Source organism: Acanthaster planci, linkage group LG10, assembly GCF_054643075.1.
Source record: "Acanthaster planci isolate LZ-2023a linkage group LG10, COTS_SCS, whole genome shotgun sequence".
In the NCBI taxonomy this organism is placed as follows: Eukaryota; Metazoa; Echinodermata; class Asteroidea; order Valvatida; family Acanthasteridae; genus Acanthaster; species Acanthaster planci.
Genome location: NC_141786.1, coordinates 520557 through 533120, shown reverse-complemented (window position 1 = coordinate 533120; position 12564 = coordinate 520557). Strand labels below are relative to the sequence as shown.

Here is a 12564-nt window from a genome sequence, read left to right as displayed (position 1 = left end):
AATGAATAGCTTGAAGATCAGAAACTTTTGCTGTCTTAACCACGAAGTTCAATGAGACTTGTCGGTTTTTGTGGTGGAAAAAGGTTCTGGTAAACCATTGAAGGTTTGCGTTAACACCATAAAGTTAAACTCGTTATTATGATTCATGTGGCTGTATATTGGTTGATTTAAGTGGACCTTTCAGGCAATGTACTTTGCTAGGAATTAGGGAACTGTTATTTGTTTCGGTAATTTCACCAGCTGATAGTCAAAATGTGACAGTCACTTTGCAGTCTGACGATAGCTACGCAGGGAACCCGATCATGTACACATTGTCCTGTACTTACACACTATATCTGACGCCAGCTACTCATTCAGGGATTTGGAGTGGTCTAGAAAGAGTACAGATGGTTCGTCGGGTATTGTCATCGCTGATTTCTATGGAGGAGTTGCAAGTCCAAATTTCTACAATGGTTATGATAAGACTTCAGAGTACATCATATCCAGAGACAATGATAATCTCCTCAGTACATTTTAAATCTTGTCTGTAAGTTTCTCTGATGAGAATAGGGGGCGATATCATTGTCATGTAATAGCAATAATTACAGGTATTATTCTAATGGCACGAGAGACGATTTCGACAGAACTTGTTGTTAATGGTAAGGACCTGCACATGTATATGTGTGGATTGTGTGTTCATGTACCAGTGCCTTCTGTTATCAAAAACGCCAAAATATTGTATTTACAAGCATCTGGGTATAAACATGTACGTGACTGTCACCAAGTAAATCTGATTTTAGTTGTTTTACAAATCTCAGTGTTTTCTTTTTTTTTTTTTTTTGGAACGGTGGAAAAAATGTCCTGGAATCATTTTTCCTGGGAAGACTCAAAAGAAATTCATTGCGTGATCGTGTTTATGATGCAAGCTCAACCTGAACCTATTGGTACTCCCATTCCCACATGGTGCAGTAATGAATGAGGCATAAGTGACATGACTGGTTGCCTCTGCTACACTGTGTTTGTAGCGGCATCACTTTGGAAGTTGCGCAGTGGTATGGTAGTGCTACTGCTGGGGGCTTCTTTGGGGGTTCACACACACGTCACTCAGGTCAGAGGTCGTAGAGTAAGGATCAACAAGGGTCTAGACTGAAGCCATTTCTGATTTAATGGTGGAAATTGGCTTCGTGAAAACTGTGAATAACAATAAAATACTTCAGAAAATACAATCTAGGTTGTGATAGTAGTGTACATCGACTATAAGTGTGACGAAATCTGAGAGATAGACCACGTTAAAGAATACAAAGTAGGGCCTATATGTAATCAACTGGCCATGACAGGAATTAATCATAAAATGTCACAGAATCACAATAAATATAAAGAGAATATTTCAGGTGTAAGTCCAAATAAGTTGCAGTAAATTTACCCCCTTGCATCCCTCGTTTCGTATAAGCTTCAATTATGATTCAACGAAGACGAATATTGGGAAGGGCAGATTGGTGATCACGCAATATGCTGTGATACTGTATATGTTTCAACAGAGGGCACATCACAGAGGGTGTGATTATCAGGCTACATCTACAGTATGTGAGTGCAATGTGCTTGTACCAAGAAGACCGAACATAAAAAATTGGGTGCCCGTAGAGAGTTGATGAACTTCAGTGTATTAAGTAACAGAAAATGTGAAACTGGTCTGATCCGGCAAGGTCTCTAACAGATAATTAGGCTACTACAGGTACCCCTGTATTGTGGAACATTTCCCCCTCACACTTGTTCTGGAATTCAAACAAGCATAAAATACTTCCCATTTCACCACTGCATTAACATGTATGTATACAGTGCTTCCCACAAGTATCGCCTTGTCTGACTCAACTGGGACCTACCCATCCACTGGAGGCACAGCCTATCTGGTAGAGGGAGTGAACCATCGATTCAACTGTACCGTACCTGGCATCAACCCAAGGGCATCATTCAGCTGGTCTGTTGGAGGTAGAAACGCCACAGAGGATAACAGCAATGACATCGTAGCTGCTGATGGGTTGACCATCAGCAGCAGTACAGTCACCTTGTCACCAGTTTGGATTAATCATGGAGAAGCTTTGTTGTGCCGAGCCTCCAATAAAGAAGGTCACGCTGGGATAAGTGGCAGTCTGACACTTGATATTAAAGGTATGTTTGGATTGTTCAGGGAATAACCCTGTTTTCCATTCCTTTGGCGAAAAATAAAACTCCTGATATTTTTCTGTTTCATTAACTTTCAATAATTTATTCTCTTACGAGCAGTGCCACCAAAGAGTTCATCCATGACACTATCTGACGCAAATGGAGTTTTCACGCCGGGAGGTACAGTCATGGTAGACCAAGATGCATCACATGTCTTCACCTGTCAGGCACAATCCAGACCAGCAGGCATCATTCAGTGGGATCTTGGTTCCAATAGCTACCAGCAGAGTACTATCGGCCCTACCACAAGAGGACCTGGTGATGGTTTGGTTTATACAACCAGCATGTGGACATTTACACCTGGCCGAGACAATCACAGACAGCAGGTGAAGTGTGAGGCCAATACTACAGAGTCACAACCACCATTACCATCAGTTATGGTGACACTTGATGTCAACGGTAAACCTACAATCCCTCTGTCAGTTTAAATGACATTTAGCATTCCAGTTAACTAACAAAAGTATCGAATTGATAGTTGTCTCACCTGTTTAATCTCTTTAGACATTTCGAAGCTCAAGTAGCATAAATCTTGAAAATGATCATTTTAAAGGTAAGGTGAGGATGACAAAATGAAAATCATATAAAATTCATTGACTTGCAGGATCCCTAGGCAGGCACCTCATGCACGAATGAGAGTGTTTCTGATTTACGAGGCTTTACTGCTTGAGATGTCCACCAGGTATAATACATAATATGCATTTCCTAAAAATCTAACCAATGTGATAATATTCATGAATGCAATTAATCACACAGGCCCCCCAGATACCCCTGTTATTACTGGCAGCTCATCCATGACTGAGAATGTCCTGACTACATTGTCATGTACAGCAGACGGGGGATACCCTGATGATTGGAGTCTGGTTTGGTCTGAGGGAGGTTCGTCTATAACTGGACCAACGACAAGCTCGTCGGCATCAGGGAGTCGCTACAGCTTCATGAGCTCACTAAATTTCACACCAATGAGACAGGATAATGACAACATCATCACGTGTGCAGCAAGGAGATCCTCAGGGACGCCAGGGCTCATGGGATCTCTTGGTCCGATTGATGTTCAGTGTAAGTCTGCAGACCTTCGGTTTCGTAGGTTATCAGAGCTTTTGGATTGATTCGTTCACCGGGTAACTCAAAAAAGTATATAAATATAGCCATTCTTGTTGAACCAAAGCAAACCACACACTGCCTAAGTAAAGCTATGACCACTTGACCACCATAGTCTGTTACAGATCATGTAAAAAGATATTTCAATAACGGTTCTCCCAAAAGTCAAGCTAATGCGATATTTATACCTCTTCATCAGTTTGCTCTGAAAGGGTTAGCGTCAGCTGTCCTTTGAGTGCTGCCTCAGGAAGCATTGAGCAATTAAGCTGCCAATCAGATAGCAGCAACCCGGCAACAGCATTAGTTTGGTCCAAAAATAACGTCGTCCAAACAAGTCCAGCTCCTGTAAATGAAGATGGTAACTACGGTGGCTACGTGACAACACTCAGGTTGACAACAGGTGCATTGACTAAGGCAGATAACGGAGCTACATACAAATGTTGTGTGATGACAACTCTATCCTGTACTGGTACTGTCTGTGATTTCTGTGTACTGAATGTAGAATGTAAGTGAAAAATCACATTTCAAATGTGAAACTTAGATTTCCTTCTGTTGGTTTACTATGTACTCAAGCTGAAACGTAACTTTGCAAAGAAGTCGGGTTGTTGCCACATCGATTGCAATGAGATATTATCAAACATTGGTGAGTAAAGGCCAGGAAGTCGAAATCTGCTTTCACGTGGTAAATGACTTTAAACGCTGTTTTTGTCAAAGACACAGTACAAAAACTCCAAAGGTGTAAAAAATAAGTCTACGTTTACGTATGAAAATGTTCTCTGTGATAAAAGTTGCTTTCTTAAAGATCAGGTATCACAAAAACAAGTCAAATAAGATAACAATTCATCTTTGAATTGTCCAGATCCTCCAGACTTTTCTGTGCCAACTCTCATGCCAACCAGACCTGTAGAAGAGGGCGATACAGTAATCCTGTTCTGCAGTGCAGACGCCAATCCTAAACCCACCAACTTCATTACGTGGGAGAGGGTCGGGTCTCTGGACTCATTACCCTCTGTCTACAGTGATGGTACAAGTAACCTTACACTAAGCAGCATCAGAAAGGAGCAGGCTGGGTCATACAGGTGTCGAGGCAACAACGGCGTACCACCTGTTGTGCATTCCAGCTCCGTTGACGTCATTGTGCATTGTAAGAACCGTCTGTTGCCCTGGATTTTAATTTTAAAGGCTTAGGTTTAAAAGGAGAAGCTTAAATAAGATTTGATTTTCTTTTCTTTTATTCCAGATGGAGTGGAGATTTTAAATAAGAATGATACCTCAGTTGGGGCAAACACTGGCTTCAATGCTACACTTGTATGTGTAGCCAAGGGTCATCCCCTTCCCAGGATGACATGGCAGGGCCCAGATGGTGTAGAGATAACTAATCAGACCAATCCTGGAAGGATATTTCAGGTCGATACCATTATTGAAGGAGATGATGTGTATGGATTCATCATTAGAAGCATTGTAAAAATCATCCAAGTGACTCCAATGGGAGACTACGGTTCTTATACATGCAACAGCGGTAATGGGATTGGAATGGTTGATACCCTGACCATTGTTTTGAATGATAAAGGTAAGATGAAAAGGGTTAAGATAGATTATTGGCAGGTGTATAGCAGTTACCGCATAAGTAAGTTTTATCATAAAAGCTGTGTTTGTACTATAGTCCCTTTTTGCAGTGGGGTGGGCGTACTGTGACTGTGTGTTTTATATTCATTTTGTATGTCAACCTTTAGTGAACGCACAGAAATAATAAACAATGAAAACTTAATTTAACATGATGATACTTTGAGTTGTTGCATTGAAAAAGCTTGTAAAGATCTATTCCTCAACCAACAGAGACGTTCCTTAAAACTATTATCCATTTCACAGTAAAACCGTTGCCACCAGAGGATGTGTCAGTCAACCCAAATACAGTCACAGAATCTTCGGTTAGGATTTCTTGGAGACCTGGGAATGATGGAGGCGAAGCTCAGTGGTTTTTCGTCAATTACCGCGAAGTGGAAACAACGGCAGTGTTCGACCCCGACACCCGGACCAGAATAGACGATGATGTTTTTGAGTATGTGATTGAAGGACTTCTTCCCTACACTTTGTATGAGATCGAGATTTTCGCTGAGAATCAAAATGGTGTTGGCAAAAGCGTCAAACAGAATTTTAGGACTCGACGTAAGTCAAGCTTCATGTATTCGAGCATTAAATTTTGTCACAGACGTTTCATGTCATCGTAGTAACAATATGTGTACTTCATTAGATTTGATTTCTTTTTGGTATTGCCGATTTGAGATAAGTACTTCTTTAAGAAGATTATATTTGTTTTCTTCGTCTCCTTTACATACAGCTGACACTCCTGAAAATTTAGGTAAGTCATTAAGTAAGGAATAACAGAGACAAGTGTACTTATTTGTTGGAGCTGTAGCCTTAGACCACTTTGATTTTGCATCATTGTAACTCAGAAAGTACAATACACCTTTAGCAAAGAGATGACATGATTAGAAAACAAATTATGCTGCAATTTGTCGTGTATTTTTTGGTTCTTGAAATGAGTGGCCTTCGCATTTTCGTTTTTGTTTAGGTATTGTTGTCACCACAAATCAAGAAACAGGAAGCATATCAGTTGACGGTATTCCCCAAGATGGCGACGCATCAACGTGTTTACAGATACAAGCTCGTCTTATGGATCAGAGTCCATGGTTTAATTATGGGGGCTGTCTCGAGACAAACACAGATCTAGCCATTCAAGAGGTTCGATCCAGCTATTGTCGAAATGGTTTCTGCAGTCTGGCTACGTCTGCATTGTCAGGTCAGGTGCATTGAAAGTCCTGTGTTAGAGATATTCCTGAGAATGATGGCAAAATAAGATTGCTTTCATCTCAAGGTGTACTAAGTTTGTTCCATACATTGACATATATTCATGGCACTGTATACTCTCTATATTCTGTGCTTGTCAGGAAGCTTAATTATATAGCATTCAACATTACTGAATAATTACGTTTACAGAGGGACCATGGTGTAAAACATGTCTTCGACTCTCAAAAATAACATTTGCAGTTATTTTACTCTCTGTTCTAATAAACCTAGTACGAGGACAGTCCAGTAATGCTGGATTGATCGCTGGCCTGGTGATTCTTGCCATCATTGCATTAATCAGCATCACGGTGAATATTGTTACAATCAGAGACATCAGAAGAAGCAGAGGATTACAAGGAGGTAAGGTATAAGCTAGTGTTGAATCCTGTCATTTTATTAATGATTACGGGCAATAACCAACAAATGATGAAATTTTATTAGCCTTTTACTTCTTAGGGTTTCGGTACAGCGCAAAAAATAACTCTTTCATAAGATGTGACTCTGAAAAAAATGTGGTTAAGCTTCCCAATTATGAACAGGTTTCACATTTCTTGTCAAGAAAGTAATTTTACTGGTTCTCTGTGAAGACGATTGTGCACATTAGCGTTTTACTTTTTAATGTGCTTGTTTGTTTGTTTGCTAGGGGTGTTTGTTTGTTTGTTTGTCTGTTTGTTTGTTTGTTTTCATTACGGCAAGAACACTGTCCTAAAATAATGGCAATATCACCTGTTTTGATATTTCATTAGTTTTAAACAAGATTGCGCGTTGTTATCTTTCAGCAAACAGAAAACGTGTCCCGAAAGAGTCCAGGTACGTCTATTATTTTGAAATTGGTTTTTCCTGAGGCTATGCGGAAATAAATATGTAGATACAAATTACACTATTTTTTCTTGAAGTGATCATTTTCAAATTTCATAAGAGGTAGGAGTTGGTAAATGCGTGGATTTTTTTCATTTCTGTTTCAGAAACTGGCGCAATTTTTGAAATGCAGAATTGAATTGTGAAATGCCTACACTTTGTATCCCCCTCATGGCGTAATAACTTTCACAATTTCATGTATCGTTACTATTTTCTTTACTCGTATTTGTGGCTAATTATTGACTTTTCAGAAAACACACGCCTGAGGGGAAACGTGCTGTCATTAATGAGGCGGTGGAATACCAAGACTTGGGTGAGAGATTTTTATAAACAGCTTTATGGCCAGAGAAGAAACGTAGACTTCTGTATAGGTTGTCTAAAACAATTTTTAGTGGCAATTCAACATAATCATACCTGTTATACCTCATATTTTTCTCCAGACGTACCCTTGCAAGTATTGGCTGTTAAGAGCAGTAGTAGTCCAAGTACATCGGCCTACGCCAGTATTTCTGAAACTGTCTCGGCATTCTCGCGAGACAAGCTGACAATTGAACGTGAACTTGGACAAGGTGCCTTTGGAAAGGTGTTGCTGGCGAAAGCCAGTGGTATTGTCCAGTTAGGAACTGTAACTCAAGTAGCAGTTAAAACCCTGAGAGGTAATTAGCAAGATCTGTGAGGACAGCCTTTTTCTTGATGGTATTAAAATATCTCACAGCTCAATATATATGTTTGTCTTTCATAGAAAATGGTAAGTTCCCTTTAATAGAAACGGCATACTGTACAACATTTCAGATGACGCAGATCTTATGGAGAGGGGAGATTTACTACGAGAGTTGGACTTCATGAAACAACTTTCAAGCCACGCGAATGTTGTCAAGCTTCTTGGCTTTTGTGATGATGGAGGTAAATCACAAATGTTAGATTTGGAGGGCAAAAATGTTTTCCACGTTAATCACTATGACAAAGCAATGTGGATTTCAACGAGAACATAATTTGGGAAATCTGTGTATGTAGATAATATATTTTGGGAAATCCATGTATGCAGCCACGCCCAAAAACGAAATGTGGTGTCACTGCGTGAAGATTTTCATCACAGGTCAGTTTCCGGTCGTGCCTGAACCATTACGACTGTTGTGGCTAATACAACCCCTAGGTCCTCTCTAACTACATGTACATTTCATTATGCTGCTGTGGAAGCCTAAGTAATATCAGGTCACAACCCAAGCAGCCACAACCATTCAGTACGTCTGTAGACAAAGAGATCCAGTTCCTGGGCTCCTTGGGGTGACTGATGTTTCAACAAATGTAACTCTGCAGTGGTTGGAGTCTGGCCAATTGGAGTTTACAGACTTGTGGTGTATGCTGGGGTCGAAACAAATCTCAAATCCTATTTGGTAATATCAGTCGATTTCCATCACCGCGCCGTTGACCCCAGGGTTAACATTTACTATAGTATTACGTATACAAGATATATTACATGTACTATAACCATAACCTTCTTAATGGGACTGGCGGGAAATTTGCATTGTGTGGATGCTGTGGAAAAATCATTTAAATATAAAAGTATCAATTTCTTTATTAACCTGTCAATCAATTACATTGTAAATGAGTAATGACCGGCAAAGTAGTCCATGATGAGTGTCATTGATATTTGCGCTTAAGACGTCACATAATCAAATTCTTAACATTTTACAGGTAACACAATTTTAATTTTGTTTAGTAACTTAGGAATCTTTAACCAGGAAAGAGTTTTTATTCTGGTTTGCACAGATCCGATTTTTATCATCATGGAGTACATGACTAAAGGCCCACTCAAAGATCTCTTAACAAGCAGTCGAGGAAAGGGAATGCAGGTGTACAGCAACCTTCATGGAAGGAGTAAATCTCTGACATCCAGAGACCTCATCAAGTTTGCTAAGGACGTGGCTGAAGGTATGGCCTTCCTTGCTTCACAGCAGGTGGGTATTAAAGTCTTCATTCTCAAGCTAGAGCTATTTTTAGATCAATATGGAGACTTCAGGTAAGTGTTCTCATCCAGACGGAAAGGTAAATATGCTGTTCTTGTTGTTGCACTTTGTAGGTGTATACCATTTAAAATCTGTCACAAGTACATTAATTGCCTCCAAATACCTATGATTTATTAGTAATTACAAGAATGCACATTTGAAAAAAATCGCCATGGTTAAATTGACTTCGAGTCAAAAACCAAGTTTATTCAACATCAGAGTTGTAAATGGGAATAGCACAAAGTTGATTGTTCACGGAGATCAGCCTACACAATGAAAGGGCCCCTCTATGAAATGGCCCATCAACCATTAGCTAACTGTGCGGTATAGTAATTTGGAATTTTCTTTCTTCGTAACAGTGCATTCACAGAGACTTAGCTGCTCGTAATGTTCTAGTTGGTGAGAACATGGTGTGCAAGGTCTCTGATTTCGGACTTGCTCGTGACATCAAGAATAAGAGAATGTACCAAAGACAGTCGGAGGTAATGCCAATTTGTTTTGCACTCTTTGATAGACTTAGATAAAATATCATATTTGAAAATAACGTTGGAATATCGCTGTTTTTTATTCAAGGGACGGTTGCCTATTCGTTGGATGGCTCTGGAATCAGTTGTTGACGACATCTACACAACGGAGAGTGACGTATGGTCTTACGGTATACTTTTGTGGGAAATCGTAACACTTGGTGAGATTTTACTTGGAGTTTTATCTAAAAGATGTCTCCTTCCTAATTATATTCAATTTAAGGCAAAATAAATTGCAGCTTCAAATAATTTATCACCGCGGGACATTGGAGATCCTTGTCACAAAGTGGGTCAGTAGTGATCACTCGCGGTTGCTTGCACAGTGATTTCATGCCTCGAACTAGTTACTGGCGTGACCTTAAAATGTTAATATAAACGGCTGTCCAGGCCAATCGACACAAGTTAGAATACAAGTGTCCACCTGTCCCTGAGTTCAGTTCTCTGGTCGTGTGCATGCGGGGACAATAGCAGCAACGTTTGTGTAAAATCAATTTTGTGTAACATGAATTTAAGGTAGTGTATGGAAAGGTTGTTTGAGCTCTTGACAAAACGATAAACTTTCATAATAATTCTCGGAATATATTTCTACTGGAAATTAAATCTGGAAATGAAACCATTTGGTTTGTGTTGCAATATGTTACAGGTGCTCGTCCATATCCTACTATGAGTGCCAAGACAATGATAACTGAGTTACAGGAAGGATACCGCATGCCAAGACCCGACCACTGCCAAGACGAAATGTAAGCTATTATTTTCTAGAGAATCGTGAATGGCTTAGGAGTGTGAAATAAGATCTGCGAATTAGAGGCCGGTGGTGGATCTTTTTTATTCTTTTTTATTTATTTACAAAACAACCGCTCTAGATGGTTTATACTGTATTCTATACTTAGGGGTTTTTCCAACCGTAAGACGTAGGCGCTTCCATTTTCAAATATAGGCAATGCACAGCAGGAGGTAACCCCTGGTAACAGGCATAAACCCCTGATCTGGCTGGTGGCCCAACACTACATGTAGATGCAAGGATGCCAACCGCAAGTGTGCCCTATTCCTATTAATTAATTTGTTGATTGGTGTTTTTATTATCGTAGATATCAGATGATGTTGGCCTGTTGGGAGGAGGAATCTACCGCACGACCGTCTTTCACAGAGATCGGTCAGAAGCTGGAGAAAGCACTCGAGTCACCACATGTAAGTCAGTGTGTGGTGAACAGTGTACCAATTGTATAGGCCTACTTCAAACTGATCTGTGAGAAGGTTATTTCCTAATGAACGAAATCCAAAAATTCGTTTTACCTTTGTTGAAAACGTCTTAACAAAAAATGCAGTGGAAAGCTTTTTCTGAGGTATCAAGAGAGGTAAACGTGTAAAAATGTCAAATCTGTTCACATTTTTAAAAATCTACTCGCTATTGCTCTTTTGCCGACTTTTAAACTTCCTTTTCGTATTTTTTCCAGGAGTGTATAACGTTGTCAGACTATCAAGGGATTCAATACGAAGTCACAATTCCAGACTCTCCTGATGAGAGGATCTAGCAGAAAGAAAGGATATAAACCATTGTGATGATGGCAAAAGCATCCTCTACATTAGCAGGGAATGATAATATTGAGTGTACTACATTCAACAAGTGAAATTTATGTTTGAGTAACATTTAATTGAGATTAAAATTGTTTGGAATGCAGTTCACTGCAATTAAAACTGAGGTACAATTTCGATATGCTTGACTGAAATCAATTTCACTGTCAATCAAGTTATCACTACCGCAATCTGTAACTTGAGCAATAGTGACTTCATCATCCCTTTTGTTAATCTGTTTTGGTTCTTATTAACCGACCTTCCAGTTCAACTAGAATGAAAAGTTTGCCAAGAAGGTTCCATAAAATTGAGGAGTAAGCCGCACCTTGTTATTAGATTAGATAACTACTAAAATATTCCGGTATTTTGGCCCCAGAATATCTCATGGTCATTGCTACCCAACTGTCCCAGTATTAATCACAAATAAGGTCAATTCCTGTCCTAGACAGCCTCACAAATGGGTTGTTAAAGTTTCGTAATTATGAATATTATGTAAAAATTGGCAGATAGCTTTTTGGAAATATGGTTTTAAATTAACAGGAAACAACGTGTAAATTTTAATGTAAACTGTTTTTGTTTTTAAAAATAATCAGTTAAAAATATACAAATAACTTAAATGTGTTTTCAAAGCCTTTGACCTGCTAAAAGTAAATCAACTCGAGTACATATATATGTGTGTTTTTTATTTTGTAAGTTTGCGTTATACCCACTTTGTTGAAGACGAAGGACTTCTCATAAAAGGAGATCAAAAAATTTAATGATTGTTGTTATATTGAAGAAACTATGACGGAAAAAACGGATGTCAGTATTTATTGATGTACTGAGACACTGAAGCCATAGACGTTGGACAGAGACAATTCCCGTCTGTTGTCATATTATAAACAACGTAAAAACCCCATTATAGTGGGCTCTATGCCCAATCACACTGTGACACTTGCAAATACTTGCAAAATGCACCATCAGTTTTCTTTCTTCATTGATTTAGATAGATGCTGAGAAAGTATGTTGTATTTCTCATTTTGGAAAATCGTTTGGTGATCGTTTAGAATTTTGGGTTTTGCATCCATTTATCATCCATTCATGTTTTGTAATGTAAAGGGACGGCTTGCGTTAATCGATCAGTTCTTGTCAGAAAAGGTTAGATTAAAATTTGATTTTGTTTTCTAAAACGCTGTTTATTCCTTTGAGTTTATTTCTTGCTAAATTGCACTGTCTTTAATTTTTTGATCTGTTTTTTTTTCTCAAGGATGAACTTGCGGGGGGAAAAATGTTAATTAATTTTGAGTTTTTGCCCTGCCCGCAGTGTGTTGTAACAATGTATACTCAGTGTTTGCCTCCGAAGGCTTGTGAAAAAAGCCACAAGCGTTCGCAGCAGGACTTCAACGCACGATTTCCAGCCGATTTGTTGATCAATTTTTACGTGTATAGCTTTTACCTTAAGACTATATGTACTACAGCAT

At 39.1% G+C, this 12564-nt stretch overlaps 2 protein-coding genes across 21 annotated transcripts in view; one reads left to right on the top strand and one right to left on the bottom strand.

Moving 5' to 3' along the window:
• The window catches only part of LOC110990617 (uncharacterized), a 271293-nt gene that overhangs the window by 104559 nt on the left and 154170 nt on the right, over positions 1 to 12564 (bottom strand). The window lies entirely within an intron of this gene.
• Positions 1 to 12564, top strand: part of LOC110988921 (fibroblast growth factor receptor-like) — a 94023-nt gene that overhangs the window by 19653 nt on the left and 61806 nt on the right. For 18 of the 19 annotated variants that reach the window (XM_087142022.1, XM_087142032.1, XM_087142031.1 and 15 more), the window contains 3 exons: positions 1816 to 2145; positions 2260 to 2598; positions 2953 to 3255. In XM_087142022.1, the coding sequence (XP_086998148.1) occupies positions 1816 to 2145; positions 2260 to 2598; positions 2953 to 3255 (972 nt within the window). Of the gene's footprint in view, positions 1 to 1815; positions 2146 to 2259; positions 2599 to 2952; positions 3256 to 3496; positions 3803 to 4156; positions 4442 to 4537; positions 4868 to 5166; positions 5464 to 5635; positions 5657 to 5869; positions 6098 to 6375; positions 6505 to 6923; positions 6955 to 7253; positions 7316 to 7442; positions 7659 to 7794; positions 7906 to 8772; positions 8961 to 9367; positions 9491 to 9581; positions 9694 to 10175; positions 10273 to 10620; positions 10721 to 10986; positions 12274 to 12564 lie in introns of those variants that run through there. The other variant, XM_022252892.2, reaches the window with a different exon arrangement.